This window comes from Artibeus jamaicensis, unplaced genomic scaffold, assembly GCF_021234435.1.
Source record: "Artibeus jamaicensis isolate MK-2021 breed Jamaican fruit bat unplaced genomic scaffold, CSHL_Jam_final contig_540, whole genome shotgun sequence".
NCBI classification, from domain to species: domain Eukaryota; kingdom Metazoa; phylum Chordata; class Mammalia; order Chiroptera; family Phyllostomidae; genus Artibeus; species Artibeus jamaicensis.
Window position 1 is genome coordinate 4,071,263 of NW_026521879.1, and position 24,675 is coordinate 4,095,937.

A 24,675-nucleotide genomic window follows, 5' to 3' on the forward strand; every position below is an offset into this window, starting at 1 on the left:
ATACCATAGTTGCTCTTGAGTCATGACTTGGGGGTGTAGAGGGGTCATCAGCAGACACCAGAGGAAAATCTGGTCAGGAGTTCTGCCCCTGGACATAACTTGTTAAATAAATAGGGACACCACAACCTGGGGCCATTTCTATCTGATTCCTTCTTGCCTACTCTAGCCCCATGTCAGAGCTTTCAGCCTTCCTAAATTCAGATTCATGGACAATCTAATGCTATAGTTAGGGTACGGTAAAGGTTTCATAACAACATCGACAACAACAAAGCACAGATACACAAAGCAAACAAACAACAATGACTTAGAAGGAAGTTCATTTCTTTTTCTTTCAACATTTCAGAGTGTGTGGCCCAGGCACAGCAGGTTGGCTTTGCCATCTTGACACAGAACTTTCAGAAGTGATTATTTCCCAGTCAGCAGGAAAGACGCTAGAGGAAGACTTGGGAAAACAGCTTATCTTTAAGGAAATGACCTGGACACTGCACACAACCTTTCCATTCATATAGCATTAATTCAGAGTTTGTCACACGGCCACACTTAGGTACAAGGCAGCCTTGGATATGTAGGCTGTATCTAGACAGGCTGTGACCAGCTAAAATCTGGGGGCTTCTGTTGATGAAAGGAAAAGGGGAAGTATAAGTATAGAGGAACAAATGGCTGTCTCTGTATACATGTTAAACTAGTCTTTATGTCAACAAAACACAGTACTTTTGAGAAATATGCCAGAGCTCTTTTCCTGAGCTGGCACTACAGGTACAAAACAGAGTATTCAGCTATGGGTTGCAGTGTCACTATTAATGTGATCTACGTCATTTTTGTGAAGGTATATGCCATAGAGTATCTGCAGTGACATCCTTGTATTTGTTGTTTTTTCTATAGTCTTTGATTTCTTCTCCCCCGCCCCCTTCTTCTTTGTGGGAACAACTTTCCTCACAAGTGTCCCCGAGTGCCATAGATGAAGAGTAATTGTGACTGAGACATGAAATGATCTGCTTGGGGAGAAGTGAGCAGTGGCCAGTTTCTCAAGGGAAAAAGACCAGCAGTGGCCAGTTTCTCCGAAGAGAAAAGGGCCCCAAGCCCCCTCCTCCAGGGCCTTTTATTGGGTTCTAATACACAGGAATACAGAGTGGCAAGGATCAAACTGTAGATAACATTCCAAAGAAATCTGAGGGCTTAGTATAAGTCCAAGTCTGTCAAAAACAGAGTTTTAGGGTTTCCTGCTTGGACTCTTGATATATGAATGAAAGCACTCTTAGCAGAGCAGATTTCACAGGTTTATCAGGAAGTCTTTGTGATGTCAGATTTTTCCCCAGGACATGCTCTAGCAAGGCAAGGAGCTGCACACCCCCACCCCCAATCAGGTATTCAGGCTTAAGGGGATTAGAGCCAGGAAGTGCGTCTCCCAGAGAACATGGGGAGGACTCGGGCTATGTCAAAGCGGGGGCGGGAGGGGGGCGGTGTGAGAGTCCATAGCTCTTTGTTGCAGCATCCCCCCCAGTCCTTCCATGAAGGCCTCCCAAGTGATTGAGTCCGGCTTAGGTTGCCCCCCACTGTGAGCGGTCTTACCCGTCATTGATTTCTGAGCAAGCTTTTGGGGGCAGGGAGAGGAAACTGAGGCAGCGTTTGCTACCAGAGACAGGCTTTGTCTCCTGTGGCTCACATTCCAAAGGTCATCCATCACCCTTAGCCACAAGGGGTCGAGATACAATTCCTGAAACCAGGCAGAGCAGTCTACAATGCTTCTTTTTCTTCTTCCTCTTCCTCTTCTTCTTCTCTCCTTCTCCTCCTCCTTCAAAAAAGACACTTTCCCAGAATTTGTACACTACCTCACTTTGCAAATGTAAAATTAGTCTCTACTTGCTGTACTCAGCCCACTTATTTCAAAATAAAAAATAAGTCATGATTATCACCCACTGGTTTTCTTTTTGCTACATTTAAAGTTTTCAATGTTTAATGCCCACAACAGAGCATTAAGCATTCATATGCAATTCAGAGTTTTTTATTTGTTGGTGTCTCTACTTAACAGTATCTGAAGTGTGGGAAAAAAACTTGATCATTGGGTAATCAGAGCCAAATAGAATTAACATTTGGAAATAATATATTTTAAAAACCAAATGGTAATATCAAACATAATACAAAAGCCTCATGCGGGAAATATTCAGGAGAGGTTCGCTTATGTCTCACTACATTTCTGGAGCATAAGAATTTTTCTTGGGTTACCATCTTCAGGACCTTCATTGTAGAAACCCTATCATCTTGTCGGATTCATAGAAAAATAGATCATTGATGGCATTATCTACATTTTTTCTTGAATTTATGGGCTACTTTGAAATTTACCACTCACAGTCCATTAACTGAGAAAGAGAGATAAGAGAAAAAGCTACTCTTATTATTTTTCTGTGCTATGCCAATTTTATTTTTTAACCCAATCCCAACATCCTTGGACCTATTTATGGATATTCTTAGATGGCCAAGAAAAAGTCCCCTTTGATCCTGCCAGGACCCCACTTTCCCATCAGCCATCTGGCACCTACTATGGTGCTTTGGCGTTGTACAGTTACCTGCTGAGTGGTAGATATCTGACTTGTGATAATTTGGCACTTACTAGGGTTTTTTTTTTGCACTCAAATTCCCTCTCTGCCCACCCTCTAATCAGGTAGCCACGAGGTTGTCCTGGTCTATGCGGCCTAGAGTACATAAAAAGCCAATTAATTTTGCTTCACCCATTTTCTTTTTCACAAATCAAAACATATCTCTTCACTCCATTGCCCCTTTTAATCTTCCAGTCCCTGTCAACATACCTCAGAAATATCTTCTCAATTTGCATGTCATATATCAGAAAACAGTTTACCGCTGACAACTAAATTACACAAACAAAACATATATACCCACAAAGAAAGTGACAGAAATTTAATATAAAAAGGGAAAGTGCCAGCAAAGTATAGTGTTCAAAAGTGCCTATAAACTATGCAAAATTCTTTAATTCCCAACTCCTTAACTGAAATTTGATTTTTAAAGCATTATCATTGAAGAGATATATGTATATTTATTATTATTTAAAGATTTTATTTATTTATCTTTAGAGGTGAAAGGAAGGAGAGAGGGAGAGAAATATCAATGTATGGTTGCCTTTCATGTGTCCCCTGCTGGGAACTGGCCTGCAACCCAGGCATGTGCCCTGGCTGGGAATCGAACTGCAATCATTTGGTTCGCAGGCCCACAATCCACTGAGCTACACCAGCCAGGGCCCGGTTATTTATTATTTAAAAAAACCAAAAGGACATTGGTTAATAAGATCATACAGGTTTCAAGTGCACATTTCTATAATACACAATCTGTTGATTGCATTATGTGCCCACCACTCAAAGTCAAACCGTTTTCTCTCACCATATATTTGGCCCCCTTCACCTGTTACTATCCACTCCCCACCCACTTCCCTCTGCTAACTACCATATTGTTGTCTGCCTGTGTCTATGGGTTTCAGTTTTATATCCCAAATATGAGTGAAATCATATGATTCTTAGCTTTCATATGACTTATTTTGCTTAGCATAATATTCTTAAGGCCCATCCATGTTGTCACAAATGGCAGAATTTCATCCTTTCTTACGGCTGAGTAGTATTCCATAGTATACAGGTACCATATCTTCTTCATCCAGTCCTCTGTTGAAGGACATTCTGGGTTTCCTCCATGTCTTGGCCACCATGAATAGTGCTGCAGTGAACATAAAGGTACATAAATCTTTGTGACTAAATGTTTTTGAGTTTTTCAGGTAAATACCCAGAAGAGGGATTGCTAGGTCATACGGTGATTCTATTTTTAAATTTTTGAGGAACCTCCACATTTTTTTCTATAATTGTTGTACTAGTTCAATTTCTACCAGCAGTGAATGAGCGTTCCTTTTTCTCCACAACCTCTCCAACACTTGTTATTTTCTGTCTTGTTGATAATAGCCATTCTAACAAGTGGCATCTCATTGTAGTTTTGTTTTTCACTTTTCTTATAGCTAGTGATGGTGGATAGTCCAACATCTTTTCATATATATGGTGGCCAATTGTATGTCTTTTTGGAAGAGATATCTGTTCAGGTCCTCTACCCATTTTTCAATTGCATTGTTTGTTTGGTGTTGAGTTGTATGAGTTCTTTTTTTTTAATTTTTATTTAGTTATTTTTCAAGTACAGTTTTTTTTTGTTTATTTCTCCCATCCCGGCTCCCCTACCCCGTCTCCCCACCTCCCTCCCATCCCCCCCCCCCAGTCCTCATCCCTGTGTCTTTCATACTTGTTCTTCAAAATCCCTCCCCATTTTTCCCCTTAAATTCCCTTCCCTCTCCCTTCTTTATACATTTTGTATATTAACCTCTTGATGAAGCTGCTGTTTGTAAATACCTCCCATTTGGTTGGTTGCCTTTTTGTTTTGATGTCAGATTCTTTTACTGTGCAGAAGCTTTTTAGTTTGGTATGGTCCCATTCATTTATTTTTGCCTTTACTTCCTTTGCCTTTGGAGCCAAATTTATAAAACTTCCTCTATGATTGAGGTCTATACATTTAGTATCTACGTTTTCTTCTATGTACTTTATCTTTTCAGATCTTATATTTAGGTCTTTGACCCATTTTGAATTATTTTTTAGTATTTTGTAAATTTAAAGTATTTTATTGTTCAATTACAGTTGTCTGTATTTTCTCCCCACCCCTCCCCCCACTCCCTCCAAACCACCTCCCTCCCTTGCTTCCACTGTCCCCCTTGCTTTTGTCCATATGTCCTTTATAGTAGTTCCCTATTTTATTTTATTTTTTTAATTGATTATGCTGTTACAGTTGTTCTATTCCCCCCTTCATTCCCCTCCACCCTACCCCCCCATCCCCACCATTACCCCCCTTTAGTTTATGACCATGTGTCTCAAGTCCTTTAGATTCTATATTCCCCATGCTATTCTTGCCCCCCCATCTATTTTCTATCTACTGTCTATGCTACTTATTTGCTGTACCTTCTCCCCCTATCTCCTCCTCCCACTCCCCTGTTGCTAACTCTCCATGTGATCTTCATTTCTATATTTCCACTCCTGCTTTCGTTTTAGGTGTGGTTGTTAATAACTGTGAGTTTGTTGTCCTTTCACTGTTCATGTTTCTTTAACTTCTTTTTCTTAGATAAGTCCCTTTAACATTTCATATAATACGGGCTTGGTGATGATGAACTCCTTGAATTTGATCTTATCTGAGAAGCACCTTATCTGTCCTTCCATTCTAAATGAAAGTTTTGCTGGATAGAGCAATCTTGGTTGTAGGTCTTTGGATTTCATGACTTGGAATAGTTTTTTCCAGCCCCTTCTTGCCTGTAAGGTCTCTTTTGAGAAATCTGCTGACAGTCTGATGGGGACTCCTTTGTAGGTGACTGTCCCCTTAGCTCTTGCTGCTTCTAGGATTCTCTCCTTCATTTTAATTTTGGCTAATGTAATTATGATGTGCCTTGGTGTGTTCCTTCTTGGGTCCAACTTCTTTGGTACTCTCTGAGCTTCCTGGATTTCTGGAAGTCTATTTCCTTTGCCAGATTGGGGAAATTTTCCTTTATTATTTGTGCAAATAAGTTTTCCACTGGTGGCTGTGCCTTTCCCCTTTCTGGTACCCCTATAATTCGGATATTGGAGCGTTTAAAGATGTCCTGGAGGTTCCTAAGACTCTCCTCATTTCTTTGAATTCTTGCTTCCTGACTCTTTTCTGTTTGGCCATTATTTGCTTTCTTCTGGTCCACTCCATTGATTTGAGTCCCAGTTTCCTTTTCATCGCTATTGGTTTCCTGTGCAATTCCATTCATTTCAATTAGTTTCGCCTTCATATGTTTCTCTAATTTGTGGCTATAATCAACCAGTTCTGTGAGGATGCTGATGACCAGTGTTTTAAACTGTGCGTCTGAGAGTTTTGCTATTTCTTCATCGCTTAGGTCTATGGGCTCAGGGATTTTGAGAACTTGCGACATTTTTGGTCTGTTCTGGCCCTTTAAGTGTGAGAAGCGGTGCCTTGGACTCCCAGGTCACTGGGTTGTGACGCTGTATGTGGGGGCGTGGTCAGAGCGGGGAAATGGCGGCGCCCTCTACTGCCGCTAGCCGCGGGGACGCCGGGCCCCGGTCCAACCACCCACTCCCTCGCCTGTCCGCTCGCACACAAATAGGCGACCATAGTCAACACGCAGCACCGCTTCCCCGCTGTCTCCTTCGCGGTCGCTCGCCTGGTCATTCACTCGCTTGGTCGCTCACTAGGTCCAACCCTGTGCCTGGATTCCGCGTCTGGATTCCGCGCCTGAGCCCGTCTGACTGAGTCCTCCTATGCAACCCTGCTCCACCAGCCACTGGTTTCGCCCCTTACTGGTCAGGCTGAAGAATTTGTTGTTAACGGACTTCCGAAAAGTTCAATTTTCCGTGTTCTGGCTGTGATTTCTGTTGCTAATATTTAGTTGTCCCTAAACTTGGTTGTGTGAGAAGGCACGGCACATCCACCTATACCTCCATCTTGGCGGAAGTCTCCCTTTATAGTAGTTCTTGAAAACCTTTCTCCCCACTGTCCCCACTCTCCTCCCCTCTGGCTCTTGTTAGATTGTTCTTAATTTCAATTACTCTGGTTATATTTTATTTGCTTTTTTGTTATTGTTGATTATGTTCCAGTTAAAGGTGAGACCATATGGTATTTGTCCCTCACTGCCTGGCTTATTTCACTTAGCATAATATTCTCCAATTCCATCCATGCTGCTGCAAAGAGTAGAAGCTCCTTCTTTCTCTCTGCTTCACAGAATTCCATTGTGTAAATGTGCCATAATTTTTTGATCTACCCATTTGCTGATGGGCACTTAGGTTGCTTTTAGCACTTGGCTATTATAAATTGTGCTGCTATGAGTATTGGGGTGCATAGGTTCTTTGGGATTGGTGTTTCCGGGCTCTTAGAGTATAATCCTAGCAGTGAAATTTCTGGGTCAAAAGACAGTTCCATTTTTAGTTTTCTGAGGAAATTCCATACTTCAAGTGGACAAACTATAATCTAGCTTCATTCTTTTGCATGTGACTTTCCAATTCTCCCAGCACCAGTTATTGAAGAGGCTTTCTTTATTTCATTGTGTGTTCATGGCTCCTTTGTCAAATTTTTTTTGCCTGTATGCCTATGGTTTTATTTTTTGCATTCTCAGGTGTGTTCCACTGGTCTGTGTGTCTGTTTTTCTGCCAATACCATGCTGTTTTGATTATTGTGGCTCTGTAGTATAATTTGAAGTTGGGTAGTGTGATACCTCCAGCTTTGTTCTTTTTTCTCAGGATTGCTTTGGCTATTTGGGGTCTTTTGTGGTTCATACAAATCTGACAATATTTTACTGTTATTTAAATGACATGGGGATATTGATGGGGATTGGACTAAATATGTATATTGCTTTAGTTAATATGGATATTTTAACTATGTTGATTCTTACAGTTCATGAACATGGAATTTCTTTCTATTTCATTGTATCTTTTTCAATCTCTTTTTAATAATGTTTTATAGTTTTCAGTATATAGGTCCTTTATGTTCTTTATTTCTAGTTATTTTACTCTTTTGGTTGCAATTACAAAAGAAACTGTTTTTTTTATTTCTTTTTCTGAAGTATCATTGTTAGTATATTGGAAAGCAATAGATTTTTCTACATTGAATTTATATCTTGCAACTTTACTATATTTGTTTATAATTTCTAATAGGTTTTTTTTTGAGTCTTTAGGGTTTTCTATATAAAGAATCATATCATTTACAAAAAGCAATACTTTTACTTCTTCCTTTCCAATTTGGATGCCTTTTATTTTTTTGTCTTTCCTGATGGCTCTGGCTAGAACTTCCAGAACTGTATTAAATAAGAGTGGTGAAAGTGGGCATCCTTCTCTTGTTCATGATTTTAGAGGAAAAGTTTTCCGTTTTTCACCATTGAGCATGACATTGGCTGAGGATTTGTCATATATGGCCTTTATTATATTGAGGTACTTTCTATACCCATTTTATTGAGTGTTTTAATTGTAAATGGATGTTGTATCTTATCGATTGCTTTCTGAATCTTTTGATAAGGTCATAGGATCTTTATCCTTTGTTCTGTTAATGTGGTGTATTACATCGATCAGTTTAATGAACTCTACTTGTTTGTGGTGTATTATTCTTTAATGTATTATTGTATTCATTAATACATTAAATTCAGTTTGCTAGTATTTTGTTTAGGATTTTTGCATCTGTGTTAATCAGTTTGCTAGTATTTTGTTTAGGATTTTTGCATCTGTATTAATCATAGATATTGGTCTGTAGTTTTCTTTTCTAGCATTATCCTTGCCAGGTGTGGGTATCAGGGTTATTTTGGCCTCATAAAATGTGATAGAAAGTATTTTCTCTTCTTCAGTTTTTTGAAAGAGTTTGAGAAGAAAAGATATCAAATCTTTTCATGTTTGGCAGAATTCACTAGTGAAGCCAACTGGTCCTGGACTTTTATTTTTGGGGTGTTTTTGATGGTTGTTTCAATTTCTTCACTGTTTATCAATCTGTTTAGATTTTCCATTTCTGCCTGATCCAGCCTAGGAAAGTTATATATTTTAGGAACTTATCTATTTCTTCTAGGTCATTGAATTTGATGGCATATAGTCTTTCATAGTACTCTAGTATGACCCTTTTATATCTCTGATGTCTGTGGTAACTTCTGTTTTATTTCTGATTTTGTTTACATGGCTATTTTCTCTTTTTTCCTTAGTGAGTCCAGCCAATGTTTTGTCAATTTTTTTACTGTTTTCAAAAAATCACCTCTCTGTTGTGTTCTTTGTATAGTCTTATTGTTCTCTGTTTCATTGAATTGTGTTCTAATTTTTATTATTTCTTTTTCTCTTACTTGGGGTTGCTTTTGTTTTTATTTTTCTAGTTTTTTAAGATGTGATGTTAAATTGTTTACTTGGGGTTGCTCTTGTTTCTTGGGATAGGCCTGTAATGTTATAAACTTCCTTCTTATTACTGCTTTCACTGCATCCCAGTTTTGATATGTTGTATTATCATTCTCATTTGCCTCTATATATCTTTTGATCACACATTTTATTTCTTCTTTGACACAGGTATTTTTTAGTAGTTTGTTGTTTAATCTCCACACATTCGTTGGTTTCTTTACTTCTTTTTTACAGTTGATTTCTAATTTCAAAGCATTGTGGCCAGAGAATATGGTTGTTATAATTTCGATCTCCCTGAATTTTTAAAAAATTTTTATTTTATCAATTATGCCATTACAGTGGTTCTACTCCCCCCTTCATTCCCCTCCACCCTGCGCCCCCTCACCCCTGCCATTTCCCCATTTAGTTTATGACCATGTGTCTCAAGTTCTTTAGATTCTATATTTCCCATACTATTCTTTCACTCCCCCCTATCTATTTTCTACTTACCATCTATGCTACTTATTTTCTGTACTTTCTCCCCCCTTCTCCTCCTCCCACTCCCCTGTTGCTAGCCCTCCGTGAGATCTTCATTTCTCTGTTTCCGCTCCTGATCTAGCTGTCCTTTTAGTTTGCTTTTGTTTTAGGTGTGGTTGTTAATAACTGTGCATTTGCTGTCCTTTCACTCTTCATCTTTTTTATCTTCTTTTTCTTAGATAAGTCCCTTTAACATTTCATATAATAAGGGCTTGGTGATGATGAACTCCTTGAATTTGACCTCATCTGAGAAGCACTTTATCGTCCTTCCATTCTAAATGAAAGCTTTGCTGGATAGAGCAATCTTGGATGTAGGTCTTTGGATTTCATGACTTGGAATACCTCTTTCCAGCTCCTTCTTGCCTGTAAGGTCTCTTTTGAGAAATCTGCTGACAGTCTGATGGGAACTCCTTTGTAGGTGACTCTCCCCTTATCTCTTGCTGCTTCTAGGATTCTCTCCTTCATTTTAATCTTGGCTAATGATGTGCCTTGGTGTGTTCCTTCTTGGGTTCAACTTCTTTGGGATTCTCTGAGCTTCCTGGATTTCCTGGAATTCTACTTCCTTTGCCAGATTGGTGAAATTCTCCTTTATTATTTGTTCAAATAAGTTTTCCACTGGTGGCTGTTCCTTTCCCCCTTCTGGTACCCCTATAATTCAAATGTTGGAGTGTTTAAAGATGTCCAGGAGGTTTCCAAGTCTCTCCTCATTTTTTGAATTCTTGTTTCTTCATATTTTCCTGTTTCATCATTTTTTCCTTCTTTCTGGTTCACTCACTCCCTTGATTTGAGTCCGTTTCCTTTTCATCATATTGGTTTCCTGTGCAATTCCCTTCATTTCAATTAGTTTAGCCTTCATATGTTCTTCTAATTTGTGACTAAAATCAACCAGTTCTGTGAGCATCCTGATCACCAGTGTTTTGAACTGTGCATTTGAAAGTTTTGCTATTTGTTCGTCGCTTAGAGTTATGGGCTCTGGGGCTTTGAGATCTTCTTGAGCCATTTTTGGTCTGTTCACAGCCATTAAGTATGAGGAGTGGAGCTGTAGGGGCAGGGCGGGGCCACCAGGGCCGGGTCGCTGGTTTGTGACTCTGTATGTGGGGGCAGGGTCAGATGGGGAAATGGCGTTGCCCTCTCCTGCTTACCTCTGCTGGGTGAGGAGCGGAGTCTTACATGTTCTCCAGGGTAGGGCTACTCAGGCGCTGGGTTGTGACACTGTATGTGGGGGGGCGGGGTCAGAGCTGGGAAATGGTGGGCCTCTCTGCTGTCTCCCGCCACTGGGGCCCGTTTGGTTCCATCTCACTGCCCACTCCCTCACCGGCCTATCTGCACAGGGATGCACCATCACAGTCAACCCGCTGCCCTGTGCCCTCGCAGGATCTGCTGGTCACTCACTGGGTCACTCACTGGGTTGCTCACTGGGTCTGCCCTTTGCAACCCCACGCCTGGGATCCAGGTGCCTGAGTCCGTCTGACTGAGTTTTCCTGTGCAACCCTGCTCAGCCAGCTGCTGGTTTCACCCCTCTTACTGAAGCATTCGTAAGGCTGAAGCATTCGTTGTTATCAGACTTCCGAGAAGTTCAATTTTCTGCGTTCTGGCTATGTTTTCTGTTGCTAATATTTTGTTGTCTCTAAACTTAGTTGTGTGAGAAAGCACAGCGTCTTCACCTATGCCTCCATCTTGGTGGAAGTCCTCTCCCTGAATTTTTTGAGGCTAGTTTTGTGACCCAACATATGGTCTATCCTTGAGAGTGTTCCATGCACATTGGAGAAGAATGTAGAATCTGATAGTCTGGGATGAACTGCTGTGTAAATATCGGTTATATCCCTTTGGTATATCATTTAAGGCTGATGTTTCTTTGTTAATTTTCTGTTTGGATGAGCTGTCTAGACCTGTCAATAGGGTATTAAATTCTCCCACTATGATTGTGTTTGTGTCTGTTTTTCTCTTTAGTTCTGTTAGTAGTTGCTTTATATATTTAGGTGCTTCCTGCGTGGGTGCCTATATATTAAGAAGTATTGTCTTCTTGATGTCATGTTCCCGTTATCATTATAAAATGCCCATCTTTGTCTCTTGTGACCTTTGTTATCTCAAAATCTCTTTTGTCAGGTGTAAGTATGGCCACAATGACTTTTCCGTGGATATTATTTGTTTGTATAATCATTTTCCACCCTTTCACTTTGAATCTACCTCTGTCTTTGCAGCTTAAATGTGTCTCCTAAGAGAAGCATAGGGTTGGTTTGTTTTTAATCTAGTCTGCTACGCTGTGTCTCTTTATTGATGAATTCAGTTCATTTATATTTAGTATAATTGTTGATGTATAAGGATTTCCTATAGCCATTTTATCTTTTGTTTTCTGGTAGCTCTAAGCCTCCATGGGTTTTTCTCTTCTCCATTTTCATCTCCCACTTTTTCTCCACTTGCTCACCTTTAGCTGTTGCAATGTGCAGATTTCTCAGGCATATTTGTTCATTGAGCAGGGAATCCTTTATTGAGCTATAGCTGTTCAAATTGTTGAACTTAACGGGGAAAGATCATGGGGATCTCTCATGTTGCCACTCCTTTGTCACTTAAAATGTCAATCTTATCTGTGACTATGATTTCTCTTTTTAAATTTTCATACTAAATAAATACAGTTGATTCTTTAATAATATGAGTTAGTACTGCATGAGCCCACTAAGATGTAGATTCTTTTCACCAGATACAGTTGGCCATTTGTATCTACTGTTTTCACATCTGCAGATTCAACTAACCAAGGATCAAAAATGTCATTAATTATTTAATTTGTATTTTACTTGGTTATGTTACACAAATATGGTGCCTGATTAGCTTCCATTATTTCAAGCATTTATGGGTTAGGAATGTCTTTGTGGGTTAGCTTGGGAGGGGATTTCTACAATTTGCATTATTTTTATGAAAGATAAAATATATTCTTTCTAAAAAATTAAATTGTAGATAAAGCTTATTTTTAAAAGTATTTTAAGTTGAATGTGGCATATATGAATATGGCATGCATATATACACACACTGTTGTCTTTTGGAAAAAAGACTAATACCTCTTATCAGTATATTCTCTGAGTCAGGCAAAAGGAAAAATGGAATAAGAGCAAGAAGATAAATGAGGAAATACCTCTTAGTTTGTTTAACTTGTTGATGTTTGCTCTGCAATAACACCAGCTAGGATGAGGTAATTCACTCTAATTAGAGCTGCCAGTGGCAGGTGGGTGATTCAGAGAAAGGCACTTGTCAACAGACTCTAATTTAAACAGTGAGTGGAAGTAAAACTGAAATCTCACTGCAGTGATGGTTTGCTTGCCTCCAAATGTAGTAGGAAAAGTTTGTCTTCATTCTCCATGAATACTTTTTGGAGTCCTCTTCCTGCCTTGGCCTTAGATTCTTTCTGCCTCCAGTTGCCCAGGATGTTCTAGGTGGCCCCACATTGCCTCCTGCTTTTCCTGGCAATGGCCCAGACTCGGAGTCTCTCTTCAAACAAGACAGGACAGGCTTCTTCCCTAAACTGTAAAGTCCACAAGTGAGAACTAGATCTGTCTTTTCCCATTGTGCTTAACATAGTGCCTTTCAGAGAGCAAGTACGTACCAAATGAATGAATGAATGAGACTGTATTTATTGCCGTCTGCAGGGAGTAGAATTCATCTTGCTCTTTCTTAATAAGATTTTGCTTATTGATGAGGGCATTATATCTTTTGGAACTATTTATATCTAAGTTGAAAAAATTTGTTATTAATCTAAAGAAGGAAAACATTGCTAACAGTGTAATGTTCGGCTACTAGAGACAAGCAGAGGAGGAGAGACAGCTGATTTTACAATGCTCTGCAACTGGAGTATATTAGCTGTCGTGTGCTCCATCTATTTAGAATAATCAGCCCACCTAGATTCTTAACATTCCTATACCTAAATTTCCATTAAAAGCATGGGACAGAATGGTTTATTTCATACTACTATTTTTGGAGGGGATTGTTTTTGGGTGGGGAAAAACTTGATGAACCTTATTTACACATGTGGTTCCAGGAGCCTAGAGGTGATGAAATGATATTATTAATAATAAGCTTATCAGTTACTGAGATCCTAGTATATACCAAACATTTAACATGCACTATTTATTTTATACAACCCAATGCTGGGTATTTTTGTTTATGGAGAAGTTAAAATTTAGAAAGATTAAATACAGCATCTTAGCAATGTACACTACTTTTCATGAAACTCTTGGACCTCCTCAGTCAGAGTCTCAAAGAAAAGGCAGTGTTATCTTGCATGCCTATGCTCCACAGTAGAAACTTGGATATAAGAAATGAGAGGGATATGAAAAATACAGTATTCTTTTATAAAAGGGAGTAGCTAACACCTCTTTTGGTATTAAATTTGGTAATTTGTTTAATACCACCTGAGATATTCATGTTAATATGCCTCCTGTCAATTGTTCCTTTTGAAATCATCTTCAAGCTGTGAAAAGGGGCTCCTATGACATGGTGTCTGCTCTGCTCAAGTACAACACCAGCCTTGACCAGCCCTGTGTCAAGCGATGGTCAGCAATGCATGAAGCAGCCAAGCAAGGCCGAAAGGATCTCATAGCTCTGCTGCTGAAGCACGGTGGAAATGTCCACCTGAGAGATGGGTTTGGAGTCACACCCTTAGGTGTGGCTGCTGAGTATGGTCACTGTGATGTGTTGGAACACCTAATCCACAAAGGTACGTGTAAAGCGGTTGCATGTTCCTGACTTTTCTCCTGCCTCTTGGATTTCTCCTTCTTCATTGCTCACTGGCTTGTCTTCCTCTCCTGAATGTAACTGGGCATCAGGCTTCAGTACCCAGCTTTCAATAGCCCCCTGAATAGCTCCCTATTCCACAGTTCAATTAAGCCTTGTTAAACCCTATCACAGTTACTAGCAAATCTGCACACCCATCCCCGAGCGCTCGCTCTCCCTAGAGACAGCCAGTTTTCACATAGATGGCTCACCAGGATTTCACATTCATCTTCTCTAAACTGAATTCCTCTTCTTTTACACTGTTGATTTAATAATTTTTCTTATTCAAGACTGGAAGCTTAGATTTACCTCTAATCCTTCTTATCACCTTTTCCAAATCCAGTCAGTTGCTGACTGCTACACTGTCTCACTTACCTGCTCTCCTTGGCAGTCCCTCTGGTTTGCATCCTGGTCAGGCCCCTTACATCTTCTCTGGAAATGCAATCATTTCTTAACTTTTCTCCAGGTTTCTAGTTGCCCCCATCAGAGAGTGCTTACTACATACCGAACTCAGCTCCTCTGCCTAAAGGACAGCTACAGTAGTGTACATAAGTCAAAGAATCCTCAGCGGCTCTCACGCCCACGGAGTCATGCGCAGGTCCCCACTACATCACCCTGAATTATTTTACTGGGTGTATCCCTTGCCACTACCATCTTGTATCCTGCACTCCAGCCAAATTAGATGAGAGTCCTCCCAAGCATACCTCACATTTTGCTGTCTGGGTTTTGGTCAAGCCTCTACCTTAATCTGGAATTCTGTCCCACATAATTCAACATCAGTTTCTTGAGACCTCTCCCCACTAAAGCCCTCTCTAATTCTGCCCAACAAATGGTGATGTTGCCCTGCCTTTGAAACCTCCAAGTGTTTTCTACCAACTATAGAACCAGGAATTAGGAAACCAAATTCTGAAACTGGTTTCTGCCACTTAATCATTGTCTGTCCCTAGCCAAATGAGTTAAACAGCTGGTCCTCACTTTTGTCATCTGTAAATAAAGGCTAGGGCCACATGATCCCTAAAGACTGTCGAAAGGGAAAAGACTAACATTTTTGAGGCCCCCCCAAAGTGCAACCTCATTTAATTATTAAGTAAGCCCTATGACATAGCCTCCGTGGCCCTGGTTTAGAGGAGGAGGGAGAGGTACATAGCTTGCCCCCAGCTCCCACAGCCTGCAGCAGAGCCGTAGTTCACAGTGCCCTCTTTCCCCTACGTTGAGCCTGCTGGTCCTGATGGCACGTCAGTGTTACAGTCGTGTTCTTTGAGGATGTTTTGTTTCACTGCCCCTCTGATTTCCTTACAGTTGTTCATTTTAGGATCTTCTGTTGAGTCACGCACAGTGTTTATACAAAGAGTGCAGTTGATGAGTATTTGTTGAAAATGAAATAAATAGAGTGTCAACAGCTGTCTTAAAACTTAAAAGCCTAACTATCTCTCTTCTTGGGGCTATTTGTCTATCATAGTAATTGACTTACTTGTCAGATCTTCTAGTGTTACAAAGATTTTTTAATAAAATGAAATATGCTGTGTAATTGTTTATTAAAAACATTGAGAACATGGACATTCTTAACTTTACAGTTTTAATTTTAAGTCCTCACCAGAAAGGAAAACAGACTATCTTTAAGGAGCCTGTCTTGACAATCCACCCAGTTATCACTATGCCATGTGTTTACCCTGCCAGGGGGTGATGTGTTTGCTTTGGCGGATGATGGGGCGTCAGTGTTGTTTGAGGCAGCAGGAGGCGGTAATCCTGACTGCATTTCTCTCCTGCTGGAATATGGAGGAAGCGGAAATGTGCCTAACAGAGCAGGGCACCTTCCTATACACCGAGCTGCCTACGAGGGACATTATCTGTGAGTGATAAATCATAGGGTGATTATTTTAAGTTAAAAAATACAAAACTACATATACAGTATAATCACAAGTCTCTCTTTATAATAACCCGTGTCATTCAAAAAGAAATAGACAAAGTATTCAGAAGTTTTGTTCTCCTAAGCATTTATTTGATTTTCCCCCTTCTTTTTGCATTTTTTACTTAAAAAAATTAAAAACAATTCATTGCAGTTGACATATAACATTATATTAATTTGAGATGTACATGACACTGTTTAGACATTTACATACCATATAAAGTGCTCACCTCTGTGAGTCTAGTACCCATCCGACACCACACATAGTTATTACAATGCTGTTGACCATATTCCCGATGCTGTACTTTACATCTCATGGCTGTTTTTATAATTGCTAATTTATGCCACTTAATCCCTTCACCTTCTTCTCCCACCCCCAAACAAGCCTGCACCAAGACATATCGTATATATTTTTGTACTTTATATATAAAATTTCTGCATTGAATGTATACTACTTTTATAATGAAGAGTTTCTCTTTAAGAAGAAAGTTACCCATGAGAATTCTTCACAAGCCACCCAAATATGCCTTTCTATTTTTTTAAATTATGCTACACAATTTCTGAAACTTTTACTCTTTGCAAAGAATTAAAATTTGTGAAAATAGTATCAATATTACTCTAATTATTTAGCAACATGTATGGATATTAGAATATAATGTTAAACATATCATTAAGTAGAGAAGTTTCATTATAAGTATAGATTTTTTATTCCATTAAAAATGATTAGATTTTTAAATAATAAAATGTGCCACAATTGATACATCATAGAAGTCTATCATTGTTATCATAAACTACTGCCATGAGAGGTTTGTTTTAGGCAATTAAGTGTATTTAGTACATTCAAAAACTTTGAAATACTCAGGCTTTATCACCTACAGTGGCTACGTTAGCTAAGTGGCCAATGACGTAATTGACTCTAAGTGACATGTTGTTAAAGTTTACCTGGATTTCTTCCCAGGGTGTTCATAAATTCACACATGGTAGCTCTGAATTAGGCACAAGAGATCAAGTTATCCTTGCTGGTGGCTTTCATAGATGTCTACTTGGTCAATGAAGTGTGAAATTTACAACTATCTCTAGTTCTTAGAAACATAAGCTCTGGTTTGTTGTCTCTATTGGACTACTATAAAGTTGATAAAATAATAAAAACTCTTCTTATGGCTAATAATTCAATTTCAGTTTATATTGAAGCAGACAGGATGTACAAAGTCAATGTTAAAGTATGGATAGCTCAGAAAGCAGTGAGAGAGGAGTAATAATAATGAAAATTCAAGAGTCTTAAATTCTAATCCTTGCTCCATGTGTGTGTGACCTTGGACAAATCATTTCACTTTTCCAGACTTCGTATGACTTTTCTGTTAAATGAAGGAGTTGCACTTAAGTGATGTTCAAGGTAACTTCCAGCTTTAAATTCCTGTGACTCCACGATTATAATAATGATCAAGATTATGAAACATTTATTCATGCCATCAGATGGCTTACTTTTTTCTATTCTTCATTAAATAGCATTGGTTGCTGATAAATACTACGTTTTTTGGAGAAGAACTGAAAGATGGAGAGGGTTCTTGAAGAACCAAAATTCTAGGACCAAACATAAGATTCAGCATGATCCCCAGTAATATTTAGAATGGGAAGCCAAATAAAAACTAGGCTAAACAACAACAACAACAAACCTATAGCTAACATCCTTCATAAGAGTGAAGGATGAACGCCTTTTCCCCTAAAACAAGGAGCAAGGAAAGTTAATGTCATAGCCTCTGGCTTTTCGATTACAGCCCATTTTCCTCCTCTGTATCAGTAAAATTATATTTATAACCTCTAAAAAACTAAACTAAATTACAGTAAAGTAATTAGTAGTAAGTCTATGGACAAAAGTTAAATGTCTTTGTATAAGATTATTTAACAAAAGTAAAGGAAACAAACTGCATTCATTTGTCTAGTGAGAAAGCCAGTTTAATTAACTTCTTGATTGTCTTCATGCCATGTGGATATTTGATTTAAAAACAATTTTTCTAAAATTTTCAGTGCACTGAAATATCTTATCCCAGTAACATCCAAAAATGCAATCCGGAAAAGTGGGCTCACACCAGTTCATTCAGCAGCAGATGGGCAAAACGTGCAGTGCCTGGAGCTGCTCATTGAAAATGGTTTTGATGTCAATGCTCTGCTCGCTGACCACATTTCCGAGAGCTATGATGACGAGAGGAAGACTGCACTGTATTTTGCTGTTTCTAATAATGATATCCATTGCACAGAAGTCCTTCTGAATGCAGGTGCAGACCCAAACTTAGATCCCCTCAACTGTCTACTTGTGGCTGTGAGAGCCAATAATCATGAAATTGTCCGGCTGCTTCTCTCCCATGGAGCTAATGTCAATTGTTATTTTATGCATGTGAATGACACTCGTTTCCCCAGTGCCATTCAGTACGCCCTAAACGATGAGGTAATGTTGAGGCTGTTGCTGAATAATGGCTATCAAGTGGAGCTGTGCTTTGAATGCATGCACGGGGACATCTTTGGGAATTCATTTGTGTGGTCAGAGATAGAGGAAGAGGCACTGCCAGGATGGACCTCTTGTGTAATAAAGGATAACCCGGTGAGTTACATTCTTTCCTTCTGCGTGTTGGGTCATCATGCTTATTTCCACTCATTTAGACATGTAACAAGAAAAGAAAAATCAACTATAACTTTTATATTTTTCTCATTCTTGAACTTTTGTTGGCACAATATAGGATGTAAGTGTAAAACTAGGGACCAAAGATGGTGTTTATTTTTCTTGAAATGGAAACTGAATGTTGAAGAATGTGAAAATGTATACAGTTAATAACTTATGCTTATTTGGTGAAAATATTGGGGCTAGAAGTGTGGAAAGAATAATCATGGAAAGAAGCATGTTTCTTCCATGTTATGGTGACCACAACCACATCAGAGCCATGCATGTAGTAACTCCAGGGCCCACAGTTTCATAGAAACAAGCAAATAATTTATTTCTCTCTTTTGTTCATTATAAGGAGGGAACTTTTATTCTCTATAAAAAGATAAAGATAGTAATTTTTATAACAAAATTGAGTGTTTATGTATATGGTATGTTGAAAGTACTACTAAATTAAATTTTATCAATTCTCTCAGTTCTGTGAGTTTATTACAGTTCCTTGGATGAAACACTTGGTAGGCGGTGTTATTCGTGTATTAGTAGATTACATGGATTATATCCCTCTGTGCGCCAAACTGAAGTCTGCACTGGAAGTACAGAGAGAATGGCCAGAAATCCGTCAAATACTAGGTAAAAAGTAGTTTGCCTACATAAGTTCTTATGAAAAATGTCTATAGGGGAAGTTTCTTAATGTCATCTTTGATACTTTTTCAGTGCTACTTTACTTTCAGAATTATGTGTTTGAAAATCATCCTTAATATTTGATTTAAGATACTAATTTTTTGTTTTTCTTGAAACTTTCCAACTCTGTAATTTTATAATGGGTGATATAAAATTATATTAACACTCAACTAGAATTCATTTTTTTATTTAATTCACTTTTAATTTTTTTATTTAATTGTTTTTCAAGTACAGTATTCTATTTCTCCCATCCCAGCCCACCCCGCCCCATACTCCCCACCTCCCTCCCTTTTCCCCTTAGTTATTGTCCCTGTGTCTAGAATTCATTTCTGACAGTTAACTCCCATAATATCATAAGTATGTAGACTGTAATCTCCATATGTGTAGGGAACTGTTGTTTATTTTTGTATATTCAAGGCTTAGCATAATTCCTACTATGTGATAAAAACTCAATAACTACTGAGTAAATGAATGAATGATATGAATTAGAATCATCTTTTTGATATGCTCTCTCTCAGATCTTTATTGACAAATTCCTACCATCAAAACTTTGTATACGGACAGGCTACTATGTATTATCCTCTAGGTTGACGTTTAGTCATAATCACAAAAGTGAATCTTACTGCAAATGTTTCTATAAAATTGCATCTAAAAATACTTCAAATACATATAGAAACATAGGGCTTAGAGATGTTTTCTCTTTCAAAATATTGGTTTGGAAAAATAAACTTTAAAACCAACGTGGACATCAATTTCATGGATCCTAAAGAAGCATGATAAAGTTTTACATTTAGGCCAGAGCTCCTTTGGCTGCCACTGCTCCACTAGGCTTGTGGAACCACCTCCTCCCAGTTGGGCTGTGGTGCTTCTGTGGATGGGGGAAGGCAGGACTGACGCTCATGATTTGCACGGATTATATCATGGATGATCTTTTTACAAGAACTCTTTGAAGAAGGTTCTGACTTCCGCCAAGATGGAGGCGTAGGTGGAAGCACTGCACCTTCTCACACAACCAAGTTTAAAAACAACGAAGTTTTAACAACAAAAACGCAGCCAAACCACAGAAAATTGAACTACACGGAATTCTGACAACAATAAACCCTTCAGCCAAACCGGTAAGAGGGGCAGAGCCAGCAGAGGAGCAGGGTGGGGCAGGAAAGATCCACTGGACCCACCTGGGAGCACAACCCAGGCGTGCAACCCAGGCACGCCAGCAGCCATAGGCGGATCCCAGGTGTGGAGTAGTGGGCAGACCCACTCAAGGTGCAAGGTGGTGGACTCACTGAGGGCTGACCACAGTCACGCATTTGAACGCAGATAAACCGGTGAAGGAGCGAAGCAGTGAGATAGACTGTGCAGGCCCCAGTCGCGGAAAGTGGCAGAGGGGACCGCCATTGTCCCTCTCTGACCCCGCCCCACACACAGCATCACAAACCAGCGACCTGGGTGGCCCCACCCTGGTGAACACCTCCTCCCATGTAACAGGCATGAACAGATCAAAACATGGCTCAAGAACAACTCAGAGCCCCAGAGCCAATAAATCTAAGCGATAAAGAAATAGCCAAACTATCAGATGCACAGTTCAAAACACTGGTGATCAGGATGCTCACAGAACTGGTTGATCATAGTCACAAATTAGAGAAACATATGAAGGCTAAACTAATTGAAATGAATGGAAATGCACAGGAAACCAATAGTAATGGAAAGGAAACTGGGACTCAAATCAAAGGATTGGACCAGAAAGAGGAAAAAAATGACCAAACAGAAAAGGATGAAGAAACAAGAATTCAAAAAAATGAGGAGAAGCTTAGGAACCTCCAAGACATCTTTAAATGTTCCAACATCCAAATTATAGGGGTACCAGAAGGGGAAGAGGAACAGCCATGAGTGGAAAACTTATTTGAAAAAATAATAAAGGAGAATTTCCCCAATCTGGCAAAGGAAATAAAATTCCAGGAAATCCAGGAAGCTCAGAGAGTCCCAAAGAACTTGGACCCAAGAAGGAACACACCAAGGCACATCATCATTACATTAGCCAAGATGAAAATGAAAGAGAGAATTCTAGAAGCAGCAAGAGATAAGGGGAGAGCCACCTACAAAGGAGTTCCCATCAGACTGTCAGCTGATTTCTCAAAAGAAATCTTGCCTTACAGGCAAGAAGGAGCTGGAAAAAAGTATTCCAAGTCATGAAATCCAAAGACCTACAACCAAGATTGCTCTATCCAGCAAAGCTTTCATTTAGAATGGAAGGACAATAAAGTGCTTCTCAGATAAGGTCAAATTCAAGGAGTTCATCATCACCAAGCCCTTATTATATGAAATGTTAAAGGGACTTACCTAAGAAAAAGAAGATAAAAAAAAGATGAACAGTGAAAGGATAGAAAACTCACAGTTACTAAGAACCACACCTAAAACAAAAGCAAACTAAGAGGACAGCTAGATCAGGAGCAGAACCATAGAAATGAAGATCACATGGAGAGTTAGCAACAGGGGAGTGGGGGAAGGAGAAGGGGGAAGAAGGTGCAGAAAATAAGTAGCATAGATGGTAGGTAGAAAATAGATAGGGGGAAGGGCAAGAATAGTATGGGAAATATAGAATCTAAAGAACTTGAGACACGTGGTCATAAACTAAAGGGGGGGAATGGTGGGGAAGGGGTGTGCAGGGTAGAGGGGAATGAAGGGGGAAAATAGAACTGTAATGGCATAATCAATAAAATATATATTTTCTAAAAGTTTTACATTTATATATTCTGCCACTCTTAATAAACCCACATCAGCCTTGAAAGGAATTTAAAAAACCTCAGTAACTGATTCTTTAGGATTAGGTAAATTCTACATAAATTAGGTAGATTATATTTTTCAGTCAACAAAATGAAACTTAATGTTGAGCTGATTTATATACCAAGTTTGTTAGGTATAAAGTTGTACAAAAATAAATGAGTGATAAGGTGGTTTTTATTGAAACACTTTAGTTTCAATTAGAGTCTCATACATTAAATTAATTCATATGAATTTTGTGAGAAGGATGGAGACTTTGGCTAGAAAAAGTGATAATTCAACCCAATGCAGATTTGGAGATAAGCTTGAAATTTCCCCAAATGACTTCCATTGGAGTGAGTTCTACAAAAGCACATACTTTGTGGAAATAGCAGTATTGTGAGCCTAGAAAGTGACCTTTGTGCTCAGGTGGAAGTTCAGACGAGATGAAATTCTGGCCTTGTCTAGGAGTAGGATTGCTGGGATGTCATTCAGGGCTGATATTTTCATGGAAACATACATCATCTTATTGTGTCATTCTTGTTTTATTGAGGAGAAAGGGATTTTTTAATCTTCTAAAAATAACCAAGGTAGTCATACTAGCTGTGTAATTTTGAGAAACTTACTTTCCTGTTTTATCCAAGGTTTTCCCCTTGCAAAATGGGGCTGTGATAGTAGTTAACCTCATAAGGTTGTTGTGGGAATTTAATAAGATGATGACTATAAGGTGCTTAGCATACTACCTAGAATATTAAAAACACAGCAAATATAGCTATTTAAAAACTACAATATTAGTGGTTTTGTATTATTTTTATTACATGGTAAGTTTGTGTGAAGTATGAAATATATGTGTAAAGTATATCATGAAATCCTCACAACTTGTAGAGGTGGGTATTATCATGCTCATTTTTATCAATGAAAATCTAGCACCAAGGGAATTATGTAATAGTCTGGACCCGATGAATTCATGAAAAACTGGGCTGTCTGGCTCCCTCTCAGAACTAAGGCCCACATTGGACCATCAGAATCGAGCAGGATAGAGATAAGAGGGAGTCCACATAAGCAGGGTGGCAAACAAAATCAGGAAACCTCAGGGAGCGAGATACTATACTTTGGATCATTGCAAGAAGACAACAGACTAAGAAGCTCTGTTAAGTTAAAAGAGCTATCTTGAACCTAACTTCCTCTTAGAAATTCAGGAAAACTGAATTCACACAACGATGAACCACAGAAAATCATCACAGTCAAATCTCATATAAATTTATCAAAAGAAAGAATAGAAATAGACATGTCAAATAAAAAAAATCTTGTCAGTACTATTGTGTAGGGATAGCACACTGAGGTAACAAAGTTCTAAAGGAAGTGATTACTGTAAAAGTCAGAATAGCAGTTCCTTACAGAGGAGGAATAAAGAAAGCTTGGATGGATTGTAGAAGGAATTCTGGGGTGGCTGGGGCAGTTCTATTTATGGCCTGGGAGGTAATTAAAGATGTTGACCTAATAATCACTTATAATAACTAAAGAAACTATGTATTTGTTCAGTTGCTCTATCTATATTTATTTTACAACACAAAGGTTAAACATTTTGGAGATTGTAAGGACAAAACTCCAAAGCTTAGAAAAGTTAATTTTCCAAAGTCGTAGACACAGACAATAACAAAGCAAGAATTTGAACCCTTGTCTGTCTCAATTCAAAACATAGGCTTTTTCTCCAATACCACTCTGCTTCCTGTCATAGAACAGATATTACTTCGAATTGGTAATTAATTTTCCATGTGTTTATACTGGAAAAGAATGACTAATTCTTAGGACTTTAGAAAGGCAATCCAAGTAAAGATAAGAGGAAGGTTTTTTGGTTTTTTCAGTCGTTGTTGCAACCAGTATGTTAGTTGATTGCTATGAGTATGGTTAACCACTGGATGTCAGGATTCCTCCAGGTATACAAGAGGCAGCATATTTGTTTGTTTGCTTTTAAGTTATATTATTATGTTATTACAGTTGTCCTATAATTATTAAATTATATGATTATGTTATTACAGTTGTCCTGATTTTCCCACTTTTGTCCCCCTCCGCCAAGCACCCCCCACTACCTCAGGCAATCGCCCCACCCTTGTTCATGTTCACAGGTCACGTATGCAAGTTCTTTGGCTACTCCCTTTCCTATACTGTACTTTACATCCCCAGGGCTATTCTGTAACTTAATACTTGTACTTCTTAATCCCCTCACTTCTCAGCCATTCTTCCACAGCCCCCCTCCCATCTCTTTATCTTTAAGCTTTGGCATTTTAATTATTATGTGTCTTGGAGTGGACCTCTTTGCGTCTGTCTTGTTTGGGATTCTCTGTGCTTCCTGGACTTGTGTGTCTATTTCCTTCACCAAATTAGGGAAGTTTTCTTTTGTTATTTTTTCAAATAGATTTCCAGTTTCTTGCTCTTTCTCTTCTCCTTCTGGCACCCCTATAAAGTGAATGTTGGATTGC

The 24,675-nt window shown here is 38.9% G+C and overlaps 1 protein-coding gene across 2 annotated transcripts in view; it reads left to right on the forward strand.

Moving 5' to 3' along the window:
* Positions 1-24,675, forward strand: part of ASB15 (ankyrin repeat and SOCS box containing 15) — a 47,329-nt gene that overhangs the window by 17,122 nt on the left and 5,532 nt on the right. The window contains exons 7-10 of one of the 2 annotated variants that reach the window (XM_037149859.2): positions 13,897-14,142; positions 15,876-16,047; positions 18,130-18,700; positions 19,234-19,387. In XM_037149859.2, coding sequence (XP_037005754.2) covers positions 13,897-14,142; positions 15,876-16,047; positions 18,130-18,700; positions 19,234-19,387 — 1,143 coding nt within the window. The remainder of the gene's footprint in view (positions 1-13,896; positions 14,143-15,875; positions 16,048-18,129; positions 18,701-19,233; positions 19,388-24,675) is intronic. The other variant, XM_053669953.1, reaches the window with a different exon arrangement.